The sequence below is a fragment of the Colobus angolensis genome, unplaced genomic scaffold (genome assembly GCF_000951035.1).
Source record: "Colobus angolensis palliatus isolate OR3802 unplaced genomic scaffold, Cang.pa_1.0 Scaffold369, whole genome shotgun sequence".
Lineage (NCBI taxonomy): Eukaryota > Metazoa > Chordata > Mammalia > Primates > Cercopithecidae > Colobus > Colobus angolensis.
The window spans coordinates 2703784-2727536 of record NW_012117032.1 but is presented as its reverse complement, the minus strand read 5'-3'; the positions used below and the strand labels follow the sequence as shown (position 1 = coordinate 2727536).

Below are 23753 nucleotides of genomic sequence, written 5' to 3'. Positions count from 1 at the left end.
CCTGTGTTGCCCCAGCCAGAGGGGCACTGGCTGTTTTTCCTGGAGTTGCGCTCTCTCTCTGATGCCTCGGGGCTTCCTTTTGGCTTTTCAATCCTCCACTCCAAATTCTCCCTGCTGAAACCAGGTGTTGAGTTTTGTTCCCTGACTAGACCTCGAACTGATAGGCCTATGGGCCTCAGAAACCACCTCTGTGTAAGCAGATCCTGACATGCTTCAAAGTGGAGAGCTTCCTGCTTCCCTGGGGGTGTTCTCTACCCCCTCCCTCCTCCTTTTCCCTTCCCCCGCCTTCTTCCCTCTCCCCTCCTCCCTTCCTCTCCCCCTCCTGCCCTGCTCATGTGCACACTTGCACGTGCAGACCGGCGCTCCAAACCTCCTGGAAAGGTGCTCCTAACTCGTTTCTTTTTTTTGAAACGGAGTCTCACTCTGTCACCCAGGCTGGAGTGCAGTGGCGCGATCTCTGCTCACTGCAAGCTCCGCCTCCCAGGTTCACGTCATTCTGCTGCCTCAGCCTCCCGAGTAGCTGGGACTACAGGCGCCCGCCACCACGCCTGGCTAATTTTTTTGTATTTTTAGTAGAGACAGTGTTTCACCTTGTTAGCCAGGATGGTCTCGATCTCCTGACCTCGTGATCCGCCCACCTCGGCCTCCCAAAGTGCTGGGATTACAGGCTTGAGCCACCGCGGCCGGCCACACCAGGGCTAGCACCATCCACACGGAACTTTCGCCCTCCCCCCGACCCTTCTTCCAAAACAGTTTCATTACGTACTTACAAGACATCAGGCCACAACAAGATGAAGGTCACACGGAAAGCGAAGGCCTCACACCCGAGCCTCAGCCCAGACTCCATGTGGCACCAGCCAGCTCCTAGGAGTCAGGGGCGCCCTGCCCTGAGCTCTGCTGCTGTCCTTTCTTAAAATGCTTAAAGCAGGCTTACCTGCCGCCTGCTGGGATCACAGGTGTGCTGAGTATTTCAAGGATCACAGAACAAAAGGTTTTATTTGATACATAGAGCACCTCGGAACGGTCCTGGGGTGGCCCTTCTGTCAGCTTCTATTTTTCCTTCCCTACATAATCAGCAGTGCCCTAAATTAAACCAATTTTATTAAAAGTCCTATGCCACCATGCCATAAAATTACATACATACACTGTTGTACATGTAAACATACACCTATATGCATACGTATACATTTTTTAAGTTTAAAACACCTTCTGAAATCCTTGTTCTGCCCACACTTCTGTTCCTCTGCCTGAGAACACAGTTTCCAATGGAATAGATTTTCATTTCTTTGTAACCAGGTCCAAATGAAATTGCTTTCTATTCTACACAAGAGTTGGGCACCTCTACTGTTTATAACTGCATAAACAGAAGATTTGGATTGGGAAAAAAAAAAGAAAGAAAGAAAAAAGAAAATACTGTATATAAAATTAGGAAACGTGAGAACTTCATATTCTAAATAAAGTAAGTAGAAAAAAGTCCACAACTATTTTTTCGGTCAGTTTTATTCCCTTAGTTCCCTTTTCTAGATAAGACACAGCTGAGTTCCTCCAGGCAGCAAAACCATTGCCTGCATGATTTGGCCGTGAGTCAATCTGAGTTCAGCTCAAAGCCAGCCACAGCCTCCAAACCCATCCCTGTCGGAGGCTGTTGTGGATGCATTTGCAGGTGTTTTATTGGTGTTCATGCCGTTTAATCCTCAGAGTAACACTGTCTCAGCCATGCTTCAGGCGGCCTTCTGCAGCTTTTACCAGGAGACTGTGCATAACAAAAAAGCCAACAGGTTGTTTTTCCTCTCTGCCACCCTCCTGGAGGTCTGTAGGGAGCAGAGAAGAGCTGAGTGTGCTAATACCCTTTTCTCCATTCACGTGTATCATGGCTGGCCCCATTTATGGCCTTCCTATGATGGGAAAAGTACTGTGCTGGGTGTCTCCAGTGAATTAATCTCTAATGATCCCAGTGACCCTTCAGAATAAGTATTAGTGTTGTCCTCACATTTATAAGGAAATTAATGGTTACAAACATAAAATAACTCATCAAGGGCCCTGAATTTATAACTGGCCTAGACAGTGTGCAGGCCAGATACATTGGCCTCCCTGCCCCAGGCCTAATGCTGGCTGTTTTATGAACTAATCTCATGAACTTCACCCTGGACTATGCAAAGTGCTAACAACCCAGGCAACAACGGAGTGGCTGACTACATTTAACTAATTGTTTTGTTACCACCTTTAGAAAGAGACCGTTACCTATAGGGTTACTCAAAATTACAGGGTTCTTGCCACCTATACATACTATCTGCAATTAAGTAGATATTATAGATGCAGAAATATGTTTATAGGCCTGAGATTTTAAAAATATAGTACTCCTTTTGAGAGTTATTAAAAGTATTCTGGCTGGGTGCAGTGGCTCACACCTATAATCCCAGCACTTTGGGAGGCCGAGGTGGGTAGTAGATCACCTGAGGTCAGGAGTTTGAGACCAGCCTGACCAATGTGGCGAAACCCCCTCTGTACTAAAAATGTAAAAACTACCCAGGCATGATGGTGCATGCCTGTAATCCCAACTATTTGGGAGCCTGAGGCAGGAGAATCATTTGAACCCGGGAGGTGGAGGTTGCAGTGAGCCAAAATCATGCCACTGCACTCCAGCCTGGGCGATGGAACGAGACTCTGTCTCAAAAAAAAAAAAAAAGGATTCTGAGAGGGAATATAGCTGCATGGTCAGATAAAAGCATGTCCCTAACTCAACCATCCACATATAGATTTAAGTGACTCAGTTATGAACCCAAGAACCAGTCCCATCTAAAGGAGACACATACTGATGTAAAGAATCACAACCAGCAGTTAAATTCCATTTGACGCCTGAAACACAAGCCCAGTCCTACTGAATGAAACTACAGAACTAGGATCACAGAATGTGAGAAAGAATTCACAGAGGTCATTCACTTTTCCCACTGCAGTGCCCTTAACCTTTTTATAAACTACTTCCATCAGCTTATCAGCCAACTTGAATTGTCGTAAAACTGTTTGATACTACAAAAATTATGGCAATTTCTTCATTTTAACATGTTTAGGCTTATCCATTTTATTTTACTTTTATTTTTCTTAAATGGAAAGGTAGGATTCCTCCTTATGAAACTTGTTCTTATTCTAACATTGGGGATCTTCATTTTCCAGAGTTCCTGTTTTCTATACTTATCAGGGAGAATAATTTTGTTTAAATAATGGTAAGTTCAGGATACAGAATGTGTCATGGAAAATTTTACTTATTCATCAACCTACATCTACTTCTTGACATAGTCATGTCCAATGCATACTAGTTCTTTGTAGACAGACTTATTAAACATTTGAGTTAAAAAAAAATCTCCTTATGTAAAGGGAGGTTATAAGTTTGTAACAAACTGAAAACCAATGTGTTTTCTGACACCTATTGATATCCATGATGAGAATCAGGTGCTTTCCTCTCCCAGCTTCATTCAGATATGGACAGGGGAGACGGATCCATCAAATACATCCTCTCGGGAGAAGGTGCTGGCATCGTGTTTACCATCGACGACACCACAGGAGACATCCATGCCATTCAGAGACTCGATCGAGAGGAAAGAGCCCAGTATACTTTAAGGGCTCAAGCCCTAGACAGGCGGACGGGCAGGCCCATGGAGCCAGAGTCGGAGTTCATCATCAAAATTCAAGACATCAATGACAACGAGCCCAAGTTCCTGGATGGACCTTATGTCGCCACTGTGCCAGAAATGTCCCCAGTGGGTAAGGTGGTGACTTGCTGATTTTCACAAACAGCACCTCCTATACACACACACACACGCACATGCACACACACACATGCAGGTACACATATATTCAGAACAGGAGAGCATGACAGGAGCAGCTCACAAATTATAAAGCAACCAAAAATGATGACCAAGCCCTGTGGCTGGCAGGAAGCTACTTAAACACTGGAATCAAACAGAGCAAGTAACAATAATAATAAGCCTATTATTGTTTTTTAGTTCTGATTCTTTAAAAACAAAATATTAGCTAGACAGATAAATCAATAAATGCTTGAATAATATTTGTTTCATAAGGGAGAAATGTTTTTGTTATTATCAAAAGAGCAATAGGGCTGGGCACGGTGGCTCACGCCTGTAATCCCAAAACTTTGGGAGGCCGAGGCAGGTGGATCACAAGGTCAGGAGACCCTGGCCAAAATGGTGAAACCCCATCTCTACTAAATACCCTGTCTCTACTAAAATACCAAAAAATTAGCCTGGTGTGGTGGTGCGCACCTGTAGTCCCAGTTACTCAGGAGGCTGAGGTGGGGGAACCACTTGAACCCATGAGGTAGAGATTTTAGTGAGCTGAGATTGTGCGCCACTGCACTCCAGCCTGGTGACAGAGTAAGACTCCAACTAAAAAAAAAAAAAAAGCAATGAAGAGCCCAAAGGCTGTGTTCTTACCAGTCATTCAGAATTTAAAGCACAAATAACTGTCATCCCTACTAAACAGGTACAAGGTAAGAGTTATGGAAGCTTGACCAAGAAAGGGGACTTTCCCAATGAAGCAAACACATTTGCAAATGCTTTAAGATGGACCGTTCAGGATTGCATCCAGCCTTTAGTTATTACACTTGAACAGGTTTCTACTTCTCTTCCCCAGGTACCTCTGTCATCCAAGTGACAGCCACGGATGCAGATGACCCGACCTACGGCAACAGTGCCCGGGTGGTGTACAGCATTCTTCAGGGCCAGCCATATTTTTCTGTGGACTCTAAAACAGGTATCTGATGCAAGGGTCGAGTCAGTGGTGTTTATTCCCTGATAATTTATAACTACTGTTATGACAGACCCAACTCTCCTTTTCAAGGACTCTCCAGGAAGCGTATTAACCAGAGAAGATTGCTATAAGCTTTAGGATTAAGAGAGCAAACCAGCACTGTCCTGATTACTGAACTTCCCAATAATCTTGTAAACTAGCAAAAGATATAGCTCACAGAATTCAGTAAAGCACAGAGGTAAACAGAAGAATATAAGAGCTATGCATAGACAATGGGCAGTGTCTAAATGGAGAGGCAAAAAGCCCCTTTGCATACACACACAAAGTAGCTCCCCACTAGCCTTCAAAAAATCCTATGGTTATATTTTTTCCCAGGGACTAAGGTCTTTTATAACCCCATGAAGACCCAAGAGGACTGACACATTCATCTGGGTCATTAGAGAAATAGAAGCATTGATTGTGAAACTGGAAAGAGCCTTGGGGGAATCATCCAGTCCGTCACCATTTGCTTAACAGATACAGCAACTGGGAAACAGAGCTACTAAAGCTCATCTAGTGTAGAGAGGTCTCTTGACATGTGGTCTGATGTTCTTTCTATTAAACCAACCACTGTGCACTCAGCAGCGAAGTCCAAAATGAATGGTTGCTGGGGTAGACAGGTTTTGATGAGGGAGGAAAGACCATGTGGGATGTGGTCCCCAAAACACAGGTCCTGATTGGGAAGCTCTCACAGGGAGGACATCAGAGAGAACTGAATGGGTGAGGAGCGATGTGGCAGAAAATGACAAACAGAAGTTTGGTGTTTTGTTTGCTTATTTATTTCTGTCTTACCCAAGAGCTTTGGCTACAGAATTTATGTTTGGATGTATGAAAGACTTCATTTAATATGTTTGAGCTTGGCAAAGTTATTGTGATGTCATTATTTTATACTTGTGCCAAGCTTCCCCTCTTATTAAATACTTTCATAAATGATGCCATATTTGAACTTCCCAATAATCTTGTAAACTAGCAAAAGATATAGGAAGTATTATTACTTCCATTTTATATGAGGGTAAACATGGGACCTAGGACTAATTAACAAGGAACTTGAGTAAAGAAACAGCCACAGAATAAAGTTAATGGTGAACACTCAAAGTCACCTCTTTATTTGAAAAAGAAAAAATACATTTCTATTATTAGCAACCTGATCGAATCTTTTCCCAGAAGTCCTGAGGGAAACCAGACATTCAGAAAACTGTATCATAAAAGTAGTAAGGGAGTGTAAATTAGGAGGAGGAAGGAAAAAAGACTGCAGTTAGGGACTTCTGTAAAACAGTAACTTTAACAATTCTACTAAGGGCAAGGGGGAGAATGAAGAGATGAAGGGTGCCCACAGGGAGGAAAAATACAGGGAGGAAGAGGGTAATGTGTCCTTTATATCCTAAGAAGAGTCTTACATTATTTTGACAGCTCCCGGGGGCATCTGTAGTGTTAAGGTCAAAAATACATGAACAGATAGTTATTGCTGTGCCCATGGGGGGGGCCTCTTAAAAAGGAAAATGCTGCATATACCACTTGAGAATGTTATTACTATAATGCAATATATACATTATAGGAGTAAACTGGGGTGGATTATTATTCCCAATCCCTTCCATTTTCATGCAAAAGGTCTACCTAGCCAAGAGTCGTAAAGCTGTAGTAAATAAGTCTTTAATCTTTGCCTAGAATGTATAGAAGTCAACTTTTTTAAGCTGAAGGGTTAAAGGGGAGATAAAACATTACTGTACAGGCGTGGCAGGATCACAACACATTTCAACAGATTGTAGTGTAGGCCCCTCTTCTTAAGTGAAACCGTACCTTCTGCTTGCCGTCTGGGGAAGTTCATCTCTTATGCATGGTAAAAATAAACAGCTCACAGAGCATCTTTCATGTCCGAGCTCACAGAATTCAGTAAAGCACAGAGGTAAACAGAAGAGTATCACAAAACAGAACGAATACGTAACAAAAGGAAAATCCAATTAGAATTCCAACCCTGCTTACAGGTAGTAGGGAGGCAAGAAAATGCAGGAATGAGTTACCTAAAGAAGAGTCATTCACACAACAAGGGCTCTAGGGGCTGAAGAAACTGAGGGAGAATTATCTAAATTCACAGATTTGTAGACATATGAGGCTTTGTTTTCTGGACCCAAAGACCCTGGTTTTCCTTGCTGAGACAGCGCTGTCAGAAATCGCCTTGGACTGCAATTTCCCAGATCTGTAAGAGAAACACTGCTGCCACCTCCTGTTCACTTTCAGTAATGCTGCCAGAAGAAACCAGCCCTCTGAGCTCTTCCTTCTGGAATAAAATAGTTTTCATTCACCACTGATTTCAGTACAGCCCATTTTTGAAGTTGAGATTTCTTACCTCAAATTTAAAAGCACAGGTGACTTGCACCTCATTTCTAGGCATTAACAGTGCACCAGGGAGACACCTAGAAACCAATCTTTAAAAACTGGTCCTGTGGTTTTATTTTTAAAGACAAAGTCATTTCTATCCTGCAGGTGTAATTAGGACAGCGCTCATGAACATGGACAGAGAAGCCAAAGAATACTACGAAGTGATTATCCAAGCCAAGGATATGGGAGGGCAGCTTGGAGGATTAGCTGGGACCACAACAGTCAACATCACCCTCTCAGATGTCAATGACAACCCACCCCGCTTTCCTCAGAGTGAGTACCTAATCCAAGAGAGCACAGACCTCGGGCCCAGAGATTACAGAGGTACAGGAGAAAGGCCAGTTTGAGTTTCCTCATTAAGTTCAATTATCTATAGATTACTTTCTTACATTCATCATGCAATTCTTGCATAACTATTTCCCTTCAGGGTTCCAGCTTCCCATAGTACTAAACCAGGATTTCTCAAACATTTTGTTTCCATTTTCTCCTCCCTGTGGAATCTTTTTACTTTGTTTCCAGATTTCCATTCCCACCCACCCTACATAAAATGCAATACTAAGGAATAAGGTTTGTTGGGTAGAACTGACCTTTAGTGGGCCACAAACTAGTAATAGCTAAGATTTTTTTCATCACATTCCTGCAAACCTATTTTTGCCCCCAGGGGGCACTATTGATCCATCGAGAATGCATTCACTGATAGCCAAAGCTGCAGATGGACACATCCACCCATGTGACAATCTTCACCAATCATTCCAGTAGGTACCAAGCACTTGTTTGGTGAGAGCACAGGGAGTGAAGGGCACAAGAGGCTTAGAATTCAGTCCCTGCCCTTGTGAAGCTTCAAATCCACTTGGAGGACACATTCTATACACAGGAAAATTAACCCACAGTAGCACTTGGTGCCACTTGAATAGTGCAAAATGATGCCTTCATATAAACTGAGATTAATGAAGCCTCCACAGAAGGATGAGATTTCAACAGGGGGCTAAAGAATATAGCAGGTTTATATAGGCAGAAAAGAAAACATTCCAGAAAGGGAAGTCATTCATTTATTCATTCATTCAAAAAACATTTATTCCAGGCCCTATTCTATGAATGAATCACAAAGCTGTGTACAGACAAAACAAGGTCTCTACCGTCTTGGAGCTCATTTGAGTAAAAACCTGCATGTAGGAAAAAACATCCTGACTGGAAATAAGTTTTCAATGTCATTTTATGTTCAAAGACTCCTAAAATTAAAACCGGCTCTTGCAAATGTGCTATATCTTTACTGGAGGCCACAGAAAAGTTTTTGAGCAAGAGGGAGACATAAAGAAAGGCTAATTTGGTAGCCATGTAGAGGAGGGGTTGGCAAGGCAGAGACTAGGAGCAGGGGAGTCGGTTAGGAGACATTTAGAGAGGTCCAGACTTGAACTGCTAAGGACTTAAGGAAGTAGCAGGAGGAGTGGAATGGGACAAATAAGAAAACATGGACTTCTGCCTCTTGATTTCCTGACTAAGGGAACCGTGGCAAAGCGTGGAGTCAAAGATGACAACAATGTTTTCACTCTGGATGACAGGGAGAAGGATTGTACTAGTAATAAAAATAGAGGATGCATAATGGAAAGAGTGGCAGTGTAGGAGGGAGACAAATTCAGATTTAAATATGAAGTGACAGCAGGACAATCAGGTTGAATGTCCTTAAGGAAAGTGGAAATATAGAGCTATGACCGTGGAACAGAGCCCAGGAATGGAGATGTGAATTTGAGAAGCAGATGCCTGAAGGAAGCACCAGGAGAAATGAGAGCAGGAAGTGCAATTCCAGGTGAAACACTTAGCTAGGTAAATAGGGCTTTAAAAAAACTAAAAGGAGAAAGAGTCTAGCCAGACTAGCCAGACCGTCAGATGAATAGTTGCATTCTGAATCAGTCAGACCAAGTGAACCTTCCCTTGTATCTATGTAAACACAGGAGAACTCAAATATTTACACGCAAACGGAATATACAAAGTCCCATAAGCATTCATGATGGAAAAAGCAGGATATTAGATAAGCATTTCACAAAGGGTGCAAATGAGTAAGTTCCTAAGCTGCTTGGTCTGACAGTGCAGAATACGAGAGCATCACAGAACAGTTTGTGAAATGCCACATGGATGGACTTTGTGTTGCTTTAGTGATCCTGTGGGTTCCATCTTCATTACTTCATGAAGGGCTCATATTACTCACACTACAGACTATGAATTCTTGAACACCCTTGAACTATTTGGCTGTTAACATTTGACACTAGATAGGTGTCTCTGATGGAGGCAGAAGGGACGGTACAACCAGCTTAACACATAGCTCAGGTTATTACATAGCTCAAAGGTAGATGGATTCTGACATATTGCCAGGAGTCATGTTACCCCAAACATGGCAGCTTCACAATAGCAGAACACAATACAAGGATTACTGGGGTTTTAGCCTTGCCTCCCAAACCAAGATCTGTTTTTTGTTTTTCTGAGACAGGGTCTTGCTCTGTCACCCAAGCTGGACTGCAGTGGTGCAATCACAGCTCACTGTAGCCTCAACCCCCAGGCTCAAGCAATCCTCCCACCTCAGCTCCTGAACAGCCAGAACGACAGGTGCACACCACCACGCCAAGCAATTTTTGTATTTTTTGTAGAGACGGGATTTTGTCATGTTGCCCAGGTTGGTCTTGAACTCTTGGGCTCAAATCATCTGCCTTCCTCAGGTTCCCAAGGTGCTGATATTACAGGCATGAGCCACCACACCCAGCCCCAAAACAACATCCTAACACCATTCTAAAGCACACATTTTAAGTTGTCACTTTTTCAAAATATAGTTTTAATGGAGACTCTAGGATAGAGTGGAAGTATGGATTATGTTTCATGGAAGACAAAACAAAAATGTAAAAAAATTTAAATCTCTGTGTCTCTATGTATTCTACACACATTATCACTGCTTCCTCCTTTTTGACCTTTTAAAACTTTGCATTCTCTCTTCATTAAATAGTTCCCCATCTATTTGCTAAAACTAAGTTTAGATAACCTTGATATTCCATAAACCTATCTTGGCTATACTCTTATGCCTAATTAATCTAATGAGTCCTCATTGTAGGAATTCCATTTTGCTTCTTTTTCACAAATATTACTATAACTGATTATGGAATGTTGACAAAATGACACACCTACTATTTTACACTGAACAAGCTCAGTCACCTTTAATAGACCCAAATATAATGAAACATCAAGATCTCAAGCTATTTATTTATAATATAATGTATCATGTATAGAAATTGTATGCAGATGTTTAAACATATAACATAGCTTGATTGGGATGAGGAACATTGTAGGCAGATGCTTGTTTTTCCCAAAAGTTCTGCAACAGCAAAGTGTAATCCATCAACAACTTTGGAAGTAAATGGAAAGAGATCATGAAATCCAATTGCCTGCCAGTTTAGTACAAACTTTAAAGATCTCCTGGCTCATGTTTGTAAAGAACAGGCATCATTTCTTCTCCTGTGCAAGGCAGGGTGCTGTGAGCTGGCTGGGTGCTGTCAACCTCCCTGAATCTTTGTGAAACTCAAGCCCTCACACCCGAGGCTATAGCTTACAAAGCATATTAGAATAAAAGGGAACACGTACATATGGAAAATGTGACTGTGTGATTTTTCTTTGTTATTTAGTCAGTCACATTATGATTGACAAAATAACAAAGAACATCAAAAAGCTGAGCCCCAGAAAAGGTAAGTTGGTAAAAATACGAATTCATGGAGATGAAAGTGAACTAAATTTAATTGTGAGCTCAGGATGTCATGTCCAAAAGGAGATGACCAACTCTGAGAGTCTTACATATGTGAGAACCTTTTTAGCATTTTATTCTGGAACAAGAAAACAAGAAGCATGAAGGATCTGTCCATGGAGAGGCAGCCCAGGGCAGTCTCAGGTACAAGGACACACTGAGGGGCAGCACATGGAGCTGATGGAGCTTGCTCTCCATGGCTGCTCCCCCTTTATAGATCACTGATCTCCATGACCTCTGAGCAAATGGTCTTAGAGACAGGCACTCAGCACACGGGCCAGGCCATGAAAGAAAAGGTGGACATTTGAAGTGTAAACAGAATAAATACACACTTTGTGACCACAATGTTTATCACTCTCAGAAGGAACTGCACTTTAAGGAAATACTTCAGTTCACTACTAGGAGGTACTAAAAGATTTGAATGCAAGGTACTTCCTACCACTCAAGCTACAGTCACTAGAACTAAGTCGTTCTGCTTTCACCCTGTTCTGCTTAAGCTTTTTTACTCCTCTTTATTGAACATCCAATACAGGCTATGGCCTGTATGACCATTTGCTCAGCCTTTATGGACCTTAGTTTTTATCTGTAAAAACTCAAGTTTTACTTTTTGAACCCAGAAGAAAGATATTTTGCACAGCACCCCTGATAAGATATGATAATGATGAGGCTTTTTTTTATACTGACGGATTATCAAGAACGCATGTCCTGGCTTCTCTTTGTAGAACATTACCAGATGAGTGTGTTGGAATCAGCTCCAATTAGCTCCACTGTCGGGAGAGTGTTTGCCAAGGACTTGGATGAAGGCATAAATGCAGAGATGAAATACACTATTGTGGATGGAGATGGTGCAGATGCCTTTGACATTAGCACAGATCCCAATTTTCAAGTTGGTATCATAACTGTGAAGAAGGTAATCCAACTCCTTTTTCTAAACCATTTTCATGGGTGCTTTGAATGTTTATGAAATGCTAGTAAGGACTGTTGTATTATTGATATGCATTGCTTCAAATCCTCTGATAAAAGCGCTTTCCTATTATTTAAAAAAAAAAAACAGAAAACCTCTTAATTCTTATGTTTACATGCAAACACTGGCTGTGCCATCATTTTACTGAAAAGGTACTAGGTCATGATAAAAATATATTATAAATATATTTCTAAATACATTCCTTCTACCCAGTCACTTAAAAAACTGTTGTAGCTTAATTTTCTAATGATGTTAATGACTTGATCAATATCTGCACTTGAATAACACATGCATTATAGCATCCCATACATACCAATAAAGCAAGCCATAATATTATTTATGAATCAATAACATGCAGGCATTTTTAATTGCTTCTCAAAGATCTGTAAATTCTAATTAAACTTGAAAAAGCTTTATCAAACATACCTGCTGAATGGCTGTTATCACTTGAAATTCCTTTGTTTTATGATAAGGTACCAAGATAAGCTGTCGATTCTTTCTGTGACATAAAGCACATATGGATATACTCAGCTAGAAGATAAAACTTTTTAAAAATTGAATCTTTAACTCCCTAGCAAATATATATCTAATGAAATACATTAGTTTTAAAACTCATTGATTTAATCTTCCTTCTCTATGTTGAATGCATTTTAAAACCCAATATACTTTAAATGATATACTCAACAAATATTTATTGAGTGCCGCCTATGTGCCAGATATTGTTATAGGCATTTAATACAGAGTAAATAAAACAACCAAAAATCTCTGCCCTCATGGAGTTTACATTCTAGCAAGGGAAGAAGACAATCTTCAAGTCAAGTCAGACAATCTTCAACATCAAGTCACTAAAGTAGTTTATTAGAAGGTAATAATTGATATCGGGGGGGGGAGCAGAATAGAACAAAATAAGTGAGGCCAGGAAAGCTAAGATGGTTTCCAATTTAAACTGGAAGGTTGGCTAAATGCCCATCAATCAAAGAGTGGATTAAAAAAACTGTGGTAAATATATATGATGGAATACTACACAGTCATAAAAAGGAATGAACTAACAGCATTTTCAGTAACCTGGATGAGATTAGAGACTATTTTTTTTTCCTCCTTGAGATGGAGTCTTGCTTTGTCACCCAGGCTGGAGTAAAGTGGCACAATCTCGGCTCACTGCAACCTCCGCCTCCCAGATTCAAGTAATTCTCCCAAGTAGCTGGGACTATGGGCGCACACTGCCATGCACGGCTAACTTTTTGTATTTTAGTAGAGATAGGGTTTCACCATGTTGCCCAGGCTGGTCGAGAACTCCTGAGCTCAGGTAATCTGCCTGCCTTAGCCTCCCAAAGTGCTGAGATTACAGGCATGAGCCACTGCACCCGGCCAATTGGAGACTATTATTCTAAGTGATGTAACTCAGGAATGGAAAACCAAACATCATATGTTCTCACTGATATGTAGGAGCTAAGCTTTGAGGGCACAAAGGCATAAGAATGATACAATGGACTTTGGGGACTTGGGGGGAAGAGTGGCAGGGGGTGAGGGATAAAAGACTACAAATATGGTGCAGTGTATACTGCTCAGGTGATGGGTGCACCAAAATCTCACAAATCAGCACTAAAGAACTTATTCATGTAACCAAATGCCACCTGTACCAATACCCTATGGAAAAACAAAATTAAATAAACTGGGTGGTTGGGACTGGTATCACAGAGAAGTGGCATTTATGCAAAGACTTACAGTGAGCAGAGTCACACCACTGAGTTAAGTAGGTTAACAGTGTGGGAGGTTCGCTATCAGTGACTCTTCGTGAAAAGAGCACATGGCAGTCCTAAAGAGAAGAGAATGGGCATGAACTATTGAGGAAAGTGTTCCAAGCAAAAGGACCACCAATGCAAAGGCTCTGAGGTGGGACCATGCCTGCTGTATTTCAAGAACAGCAATGGTGGGGTCATAAGGCTGAGTTGAGTGGGGGACTCTTAGGAGATGAGGTCTGAAAAGTAACAAAGGAGCCAGAGCATTTAGGACCATATAGGCTAACTATAAGGGCTTTGGTTTTTACTCTGAGTAAAATGGGGAATGACTGAAGGATTTTTAACAGATGTATGACATGGCTGGGTTTTCATTATAAAATACTCAGTAGGCTGTGTTGAGGTGGGGGGAGTTTAAGGAGAGAAGGATGAAAAGAGGGAGACCAACTGAGAAGCTACTGCAATAATCCAGGTAAGAGATGATGATGGTTTCACCTAAGTAATGGGAATGGAGGTGATAAGAAGTGGTCAGAATCTGTACATAATTTGAAAGTAGAGCCAACAGGATTTCCTAAAAACGTGGATGAGGATAGGGAAGAAAGAGAAGAGTCAACCGAGCAACAAGAAGAATGGAGTTGCCATTAACTGAGACAGGGAAGTCTGCAGGTAGAGCAGGTGGCAGGGGGGACAAGTATTGGAATTCAGTTCTGGACATACATGTGACATTTGCAGAGTCTATGAGACATCAAGTAAAGACATGTCATGGCTTTGGTTGTTAAGAGTGAGGAGTTTGTAGAAGGGTCCTGGGCTGGAAATACGAATTTGGGAGTCATAAGCACATAGATGGTACTTAAAGCAAGTAAAACAAATGAGATTGCAAGGGACTGAGCATAGACAGAAAGAGGACAGTGAAACGAGCCCTGACGCACCCCAACATGAAGAGGTCGGAAGGAGTGTAAGGACAGGCAAGGAGACTGGGGGGTGACCAGGGAGGCAGGAGGAAAATGGAGGAAGTACAGTGTTCTGAAGGCATGAAGAATGTGTTTCCAAGGGATAGAGTCATCACCTGTGACAAACGCTGCTACAGGTCAAATAAGAACATCAGAAATTCACCACAGACTTTAGGAACATGGAGGCCACTGACAACCTTGACAAAAACCACAGTTATAACATTAAAATGTAACTCAAGTTAACATGTGTTTATAATAACTTTTTTCTATGCTACTTGATAGAACTGAAATAACACTGCTTGAGAAGGGAATAAGGGACGAGTTCATATGTTTGTTCTGTATTCATTTAAGATGCAATCAATCACAGCAAAGGAACAGAATCACAGCAAAGGATCCAGAATTCCACCAACCAGAAATCTTTCTATCCTGTACACAATGATCTTGAAACAATGCAAAACGCTGAGATTAACTTCTAAATTATCAACTAAATCTAGATGTAATTAAAATACTATAATTTCTTATTCTCATTCTTTGAGAATTAATATCACACGCTAGAATTATAATAGGTGATTAAAATAACAATACTATTTTGGTATATGTCATAGGTTCCCCTACTATATGGTATGCCTCAAGTAAACAATAATGCTAACCTAGTCACTGTAAATAAGGGAAATACTCAAATTTTTGAATTACTGGGTTTTTCTTTTTTTTTTTTTTTTGTTTGTTTGTTTGAGACAGGGTCTCACTCTGTCACCCAAGCTGGGGTGCAGTGGCACAATCATGGCTCACTGCAGGCTTGACTTCCTGGGCTCAAGCAATCCTTCCACCTCACCATCCTAACTAGCTGGGACTACAGGCATGTGCCACCACAGCCACCTAATTTTTGCGTTGTTGTTTGTTTGAGACAGGGTCTTTCTCTGTCGCTCAAGCTGGAGTGCAATGGCATGCTCAAGGCTCACTGCAGCCTGTAGTCCCAGCTACTCAGGAGCATGAGGTGGAAGGACTGCTTGAGGCCAAGAGGTCGAGGCTGCAGTGAGCCATGATCGTGCCGCAGCCACCTATTTTTGTTGTTGTTGTTGTTTTATTTTGTCGTTGTAGAGACAAGGTCTCCCTATGTTTTCCAGGCTGGTCTCAAACTCCTGAGCTCAAGCGATACTCCTGCCTCAGCCTCCCAAAGGCCTAGGATTACAGGCGTGAGCCACCGCAACCAGCTTGTTTCTTTAGTACGAAAACTCTATTCAAACAATTAAGCAACCAGAAAAAGAACTTCGAGGGTTCTAAATATTTAAATGTTATCTTATGTCTTAAAATAATGTCTGAGATAATTCTAAATAATAAAATAATATTTACGTCAGATTATCACAATATAGTTTAGACTTTATTACAAGCCATTTGTTTTAAAAAGTCTAAACTATAACAACTCTGTCTCTGAAAGAAATCTCAAAATGTGTTTTCTTCAGCTCCCTTACCTGCAGAAAAGATGAAGCCTCTTAAGACGGAGTACTGTTTTTCACTGTCATTACTAAAACGATATCTACGTTTAATCAAAATACATATCAATTTTGCCAAGGTCACTTTGATTTCTCTTCTGAACTTATGAGCTGCCAGAAAATGGAATTAAGAAAAGGGTCAATAAGTTGGGTAGATGGACAAATCACATATAATAAATACTTTAGAGGCCACTGACTGCTCAGTCTACGGCTTTGGAATAACATTCACTCAGATGTCTGCTCCACGCCCATCTTCCCACTTTGTCATTAATAATGTCATATAAAATTGAAACAAAAGTTCTGCTTTTGACTTATTTCCCTTAGGCCTATTATTTGTCTAAGAAGCACATACTTTTTCAAAAAGAGAAATTGAGTTGAATTGATAGAATTGGGTCTTTAGGAAACCACACTGATTACTACCCAGTCCCTTGGGTCTTTTTAGTTTTTAAGTAATCAATCAATTTTCAGTCTCTTAACTTAAATGCTTGAAGTATAATTTGAAATATATAATTTTCAGGATGTTCTTTATTCTGAGTGAGCATGATGTGCCATTTTCTAGTCTTCTGCATATCTTCTGTCTTACAACAACAAGAAGCAATTGTTTAGAGTCCATTCTCTTCTTAGGCAGGTCACAAAGAACAAAAATTCTATATTTCATCAAATCTGAGATGTCATGAATTATAAATCTCATCATTGTTTTATGGGTCATTGAAGAAAAGTTCTTGCCAATTTAAATAATACAATGCTTTCTTATTTCTTAGTGTCTATAAAGCACTCTTGTAGGCACAGTTAGACAAATTTGTTTCACCAGTGTTAGATTCACTCCCTGCTGCTGTTTCCATGCTGTTCTCCCTACACAATAACTCCTGTTTCAATGCCAAATCATAATATAATATTTTAAAAGATATTTTAGAAGGCAATAAAGCTCAACACGTGCAGTACCAACAATGTGCAAAACTCCGCTGAAGTACAACATGAACAGCTTGGACTAGGTCTGCCTTGCATGGGCAGTAACGACTGCTGCTTATCAAGATCCCTTTGCCTCCCATTGACACTAGAGCAACTGTAAGGTATTATCAATTGGAGAAGCAATGCTATTTCTAAAATATCAAAACATCTAAAACTGTGCATCTTAAATTACTGAAATACATTAATAAAATCTCTAAATACTATCACTCAACCAGTAAGTATCAATACTCACATTGAGAAACTTTTTGTACTGTTCAATGTAACAATTTTTTTTAGGTTTTTGCTACCCTTTGAGTTTCTCGTTTTGCTAGGCACCAGGGAATAAAAATCTGACTAAGTCATAGCTTTTGCCCTTGAGTATGGGGAGTGGGATCAACACAGAAAGAAATATCTGTAATATGAAAGAAAAGCTATAAAGGAAGAACAAAGAAAGGCATATTTAATTCTTCTTAATTAGTAATTAAAGTTGCATTACTATTTTGTGCCATAATTTTCATGACTCAATTTTTAACGATATAATGGCTTTTTGTTTTTGTATCCTCTAACTTGAAGACATTTCTTGAATTTGGAAATTGGGTTCTCAGATATTATTGGTTTTTTATTTTCTATTATAAATACAGAAACAAATAATTATTTGATATTTAAAATAAAAAGAACACAAACTATTCAAGAGGGAAAAGCCAAAACTCACATTATCAAGTGTGGGCAATTTTAATTTTAAGAGTTGAGCATAGGGGTTGCAGCTTCTTGGGAGGGAGGTGAGAGCATCTCTTAAGCCCAGGAGTTTGAGACCAGTCTGGGCAACATAAGCCAGAGTTTGTCTCAGTAAATAAATAAATAATGAACTTTAGAGTATTGAGGGCAATGTTTCATTTCCAATAATGTGGAAGTGAGAGAGACAATAATCTTAAATAGTTTAGAAGTCTTAAGTAACTTACTTTAAAAGAACTTCAATAATAATTAAAAACTCACTCTAGTGCTTTCAACAGATGCTGGAACAATCAGATACCATTTGCAAAAAAATAAAGAAATAAGCCTCAGTTATACACCCACAAAAAAACCTCAAAATGAATCATGCACCTAAATGTAAAAACCTAAAACTAAAAAATTTGTAAAAGGAAACATAGGAGAAAATCTTTGTAATCCTGATTGGACAAAGATTTCTTCCATGTTACACCAGAATCCCAACCCACCAAAGAAAAAGTAGACTTCACTGAAGTTAAGAATTTCTGCTCTTCAAAGGACACCGTTGTGGCCAGATGGCTGAATAGGAAAAACTCCAGTCTGCAGGTCCCAGCGAGATCAACGCAGAAGGCAGGTGATACCTGCATCTCCAACTGATGTACCTGGCTCATCTCAATGGGACTGGTTAGACAGTGGGTGCAGCCCACAGAGGGTGAACTGAAGCAGGGTGGGGCGTCCCCTCACCTGGGAAGTGCAGAGGGTGAGGGAACTCCCTCTACTAACCAAGGGAAGCCATGGGTGACTGTGCTGTGAGGAAAAGTGCACTCCAGCCCAGATATTACGCTCTTCCCATGGTCTTTGCAACCGGCAGACCAGGAGACTTCCTCGGGTGCCTACGCCTCCAGGGCCCCAGATTTCAAGCACAAAACTGGGCAGCAATTTGGGCAGACCCTGAGCTAGCTGCAGGAGTCTTTTTTTTTTTTTTTCTTTTTTGGAAAGAAACCCCAGTGGTGCCTGGAATGCCAGTGAGACAGAACTATTCACTTCCGTTTCCAGTGGATCCCACCTCCATGGAACCCAGCAAGCTGAAATCCACTGGCTTGAAATTTTCGCTGCCAGCTCAGCAGTCTGTGGTCAACCTGGGATGCTGGAGCTTGGTGGAGGGAGGGGGGTCCGCCATTACTGAGGATTGTGTGGGCAGTTTTCTCCTCACAGTGTAAACAAAGCCACCAGGAAGTTCAAACTGGGCAGAGCCCACCACAGCTCTGCAAAGCCACTGTAGCCAGAATGCCTCTCCAGATTTCTCCTCTCTGGGCAGGGTATCTCTGAAAGAAAGGCAGCAGCCCTAGTCAAAGACTTACAGATAAAACTCCCATCTCCCTGGGAAAGAACACCTGGGGGAAGGGGCAGCTATGGGTGCAGCTTCAGCAGACTTAAACATTCCTGCCTGCTGGCTCTGAAGAGAGCAGCAGATCTCCCACCACAGCACTCAAGCTCTAAGGGACAGACTGCCTCCTCTAGTGGGTCCTTGACCCCCATGCCTCCTGATTGGGAGACACCTCTGAGCAGGGGTCAACAGACACCTCATACAGGAGAGCTCCAACTGGCATCCAGCAGGTGCCCCTCTGGGAGGAAGCTTCCAGAAGAAGGATCAGACAGCAATCTCTGCTGTTCTGCAGCCTCTGCTGGTGATACCCAGGCAAACAGGGTCTGGAGTGGACCTCCAGCAAACTCCAATAGACCTGCAGCAGAGGGGACTGTCAGAAGGAAAACTAACAAACAGAAAAGAACAGCATCAATATCAACAAAAAGGATGTTCACACAGAAACCCCATCCAAAGGTCACCAACTTTGATCAAAGACCAAAGGTAGATAAATCCATGAAGATAAGGAAAAACCAGCACAAAAAGGCAGAAAATTCCAAAAACCAGAACACCTCTTCTCCAAAGGATTACAACTCCTCGCCAGCAAGGGAACAAAACTGGACACAGAATGAGTTTGCAAATTGACAGAAGTGGACTTCAGAAGGTGGGTAATAACAAACTCTTCCAAGCTAAAGGAGCGTGTTCTAACCCAATGTAAGAAAGTTAAAACCTTGAAAAAAAAAAGAGGAATTGCTAACTAGAATAACTAGTTTAGAGAAGAATATAAATGACCTGATGAAGCTGAAAAATACAGCGTGAGAACTTCGTGAAGCATACACAAGTATCAACAGCCAAATCGATCAAGCAGAAGAAAGGATATCAAAGACTGAAGATCAACTTAATGAAAAAAGCATAAAGACAAGATTAGAGAAAAAAAGAATTAAAAGGAATGAACAAAGCCTCCCAGAAATATGGGACTATGTGAAAAAACCAAACCTACATTTGATTGGTGTACCTGAAAGTGACGGGCAGAATGGAACCAAGTTGAAAACACTCTTCAGGGTATTATCCAGGACCAACCCAGCAAGACAGGTCAACATTCAAATTCAGGAAATACAGAGACCACCACAAAGATCCTCCTCAAGAAGAGCAACCCCAAGACACATAATCATCAGATTCACCAAGGTTGAAATGAATGAAAAAATGTTAAGGGCAGCCAGAGAGAAAGATCAGGTTACCCACAAAGACAAGCCCATCAGACTAACAGTGGATCTCTTTGCAGAAACCCTACAAGCCAGGAGACAGTGGGAGCCAACATTCAACATTCTTAAAAAAAAGAACTTTCAACCCAGAATTTCATATCCAGCCAAACTAAGCTTCATAGCCAAACTAAGCTTCATAAGCAAAGGATAAATAAAATCCTTTATAGACAAGCAAATGCTAAGAGATTCTGTCACCACCAGGCCTGTCTTACAAGAACTCTTGAAGGAAGCACAAAATACAGAAGGCAAAAACCCGTAACAGCCACTGCAAAAACATACCAAATTGTAAAAACCATTGACACTATGAGGAAACTGCATCAACTAACAGGCAAAATAATCAGCTGGCATCATAATGACAGGATCAAACTCACACATAACAATATAAACCTTAAATGTAAATGGGCTAAATGTCCCAATTAAAAGACACAGACCAGCAAATTGGACAAAGAATCAAGACCCATCAGTGTGCTGTATTCAGGAGACCCATCTCACATGCAAAGACACACACAGGCTCAAAATAAATGGATGGAGAAATATTCACCAAGTAAATGGAAGGCGAAAAATAAACAGGAGTTGCATTCTTGTCTCTGATAAAACAGACTTTAAACCAACAAAGATCAAAAAAGACAAAGACGGGCATTACATAATGGTAAAAGTATCAATGCAACAAGAAGAGCTAACTATCCTAAAATGTATACGCACCCAATACAGGAGCACCCAGATTCATAAAGCAAGTTCTTAGAGACCTACAAAGAGTCTTAGACTCCCACACAATAATAGCGGGAGACTTTAACACCCAGTCAATATTAGACAGATCAATGAGATAGAAAATTAACGGGGATATTCAGGACTTGAACTCAGCTCTGGACCAAGCAGACCTAATAAACATCTGGAGATCAACAGAATATACATTCTTCTCAGCACCACATCAACAATCTGAAATTGACCACATAACTGGAAGTAAAACACTCCTCAGCAAATGTGAAAGAATGGAAATCATAACAAACAGTCTCTCAGACCACAGTGCAATCAAATTAGAACTCAGGATTAAGAAACTCACTCAACACACACACAACTACATGAAAACTGAACAATCTGCTCCTGAATGACTACTGGGTAAATAACAAAATTAAGGCAGAAATATAGTTCTTTGAAACCAGAACAACATACCAGAATCTCTGGGATACAGCTAAAACAGTGTTTAGAGGGAAATTTATAGCACTAAATGCCCACAGGAGAAAGTGAGAAAGATCTAAAATCAACACCCTAACATGACAATTAAAGAAACTAGAGAAGCAAGAGCAAACAAATTCAAAAGCTAGCAGAAGACAAGAAGTAACTAAGATCAGAGCAGAACTGAAGGAGATAGAAAACCCTTCAAAAAATCAGTGAATCCAGGAGCTGGTTTTTTGAAAAGATTAACAAAATAGACAGACTGCTAGCAAGACTAATAAAGAAGAAAAGAGAGAAGAATCAAATAGATGCAATAAAAGATGATAAAGGGGCTATCACCACTGATCCCACAGAAATACAAACTACCATCAGAGAATACTATAAACACCACTATCCAAATTAAATAGAAAATCTAGAAGAAATTGATAAAGTCCTGGACATACACACCCTCCCAAAACTAAACCAGGAAGAAGTCGAATCCCTGAATAGACCAATAACAAGCTCTGAAATTGAGGCAGTAATTAATAGTCTACCAACCAAAAAAACCCCAGGACCAGACAGATTCACAGCCGAATTCTACCAGAGGTACAATGAGGAGGTGGTAGCATTCCTTCTGAAACTATTCCAAACAGTAGAAAAAGAGGAACTCCACCCTAACTCATTTTATGAGGCCAGCATCATCCTGACACCAAAGCCTGGCAAAGACACAACAAAAAAAGAAAATTTCCAGCCAATATCCCTGATGAACATCGATGTGAAAATTCTCAATAAAATACTGGCAAACCGAATCCAGCAGCACATCAAAAAGTTTATCCACCACGATCAAGTTGGCTTCATCCCTGGGATGCAAGGCTGGTTCAACATACACAAATCAACAAATGTAATCCATCACATAAACAGAACCAATGACGAAAACCACATGACTATCTCAAAAGATGCAGAAAAGGCCTTCAACAAAATTCAACTAAATGCTAAAAACTCTCAATAAGCTAGGTATTGATGGAACATATCTCAAAATATTAAGAGTCATTTATGACAAACCCACAGCCAGTATCATACTGAATGGTCAAAAACTGGAAGCATTCCCTTTGAAAACTGGCCCAAGACAAGGATGCCCTCTCTCACCACTCCTATTCAACATAATATTGGAAGTTCTGGCCAGGGCAATCAGGCAAGAGGAAGAAATAAAGGGTATTCGAACAGTAAAAGAGGAAGTCAAACTGTCCTTGTTTGCAGATGACATGATTGTATATTTAGAAAACCCCATCACCTCAGCCCAAAATCTCCTTAAGCTGACACACAACTTCAGCAAAGTCTCAGGATACAAAATCAATGTGCAAAAATCACAAGAATTCCTATACACCAATAATAGATAAAACAGACAGCCAAATCATGAGTGAACTCTCATTCACAATTGCTACAAAGAGAATAAAATAGCTAGGAATCCAACTTACAAGGGATGTGAAGGACCTCTTCAAGGAGAACTGCAAACCACTGCTCAAGGAAATGAGAGGACACAAACAAATGAAAAAACATTCCATGCTCATGGATAGGAAGAATCAATATCGTGAAAATGGCCATACTGCCCAAAGTAACTTACAGATTCAATGCTATCCCTATCAAGCTACCATTGACTTTCTTCACAAAATTAGAAAAAACTACTTTAAATTTCATATGGAATCAAAAAAGAGCCTATATAGCCAAAACAAGCATAAGCAAAAAAGAACAAAGCTGTAGGCATCACAGTACCTGACTTCAAACTACACTACAAGGCTACAGTAACCAAAACAACATGGTGCTGGTTCCAAAATATAGACCAATGGAACAGAATAGAAGCCTCAGAAATAATGCCACACATCTACAACCATCTGATCTTTGACAAATCTGACAAAAACAATCAATGGGTAAAGGATTTCCTATTTAATAAATGGTGTTGGGAAAACTGGCTAGCCATAGGCAGAAAACTGATACTGGACCCCTTCCTTATACCTTATACAACATTGACTCAAGATGGATTAAAAACTTAAACATAAGACCTAAAACCATAACAACTCTAAAAGAAAACCTAGGCAATACCATTCAGGACATAGGCATGGGCAAAGACTTCATGACTAAAACACCAAATGCAATGGCAACAAAAGCCAAAATTGACAAATGGGATTGAATTAAACTAAAGAGCTTCTGCACAGCAAAAGAAACTATCAT

At 40.7% G+C, this 23753-nt stretch overlaps 1 protein-coding gene across 2 annotated transcripts in view; it reads left to right on the top strand.

Annotated features, from left to right (window-relative positions):
* Nucleotides 1–23753, top strand: part of CDH20 (cadherin 20, type 2) — a 216660-nt gene that overhangs the window by 160756 nt on the left and 32151 nt on the right. For both annotated transcript variants that reach the window (XM_011953607.1, XM_011953608.1), the window contains exons 3-6: nucleotides 3465–3759; nucleotides 4648–4767; nucleotides 7285–7452; nucleotides 11680–11867. In XM_011953607.1, coding sequence (XP_011808997.1) covers nucleotides 3465–3759; nucleotides 4648–4767; nucleotides 7285–7452; nucleotides 11680–11867 — 771 coding nt within the window. The remainder of the gene's footprint in view (nucleotides 1–3464; nucleotides 3760–4647; nucleotides 4768–7284; nucleotides 7453–11679; nucleotides 11868–23753) is intronic.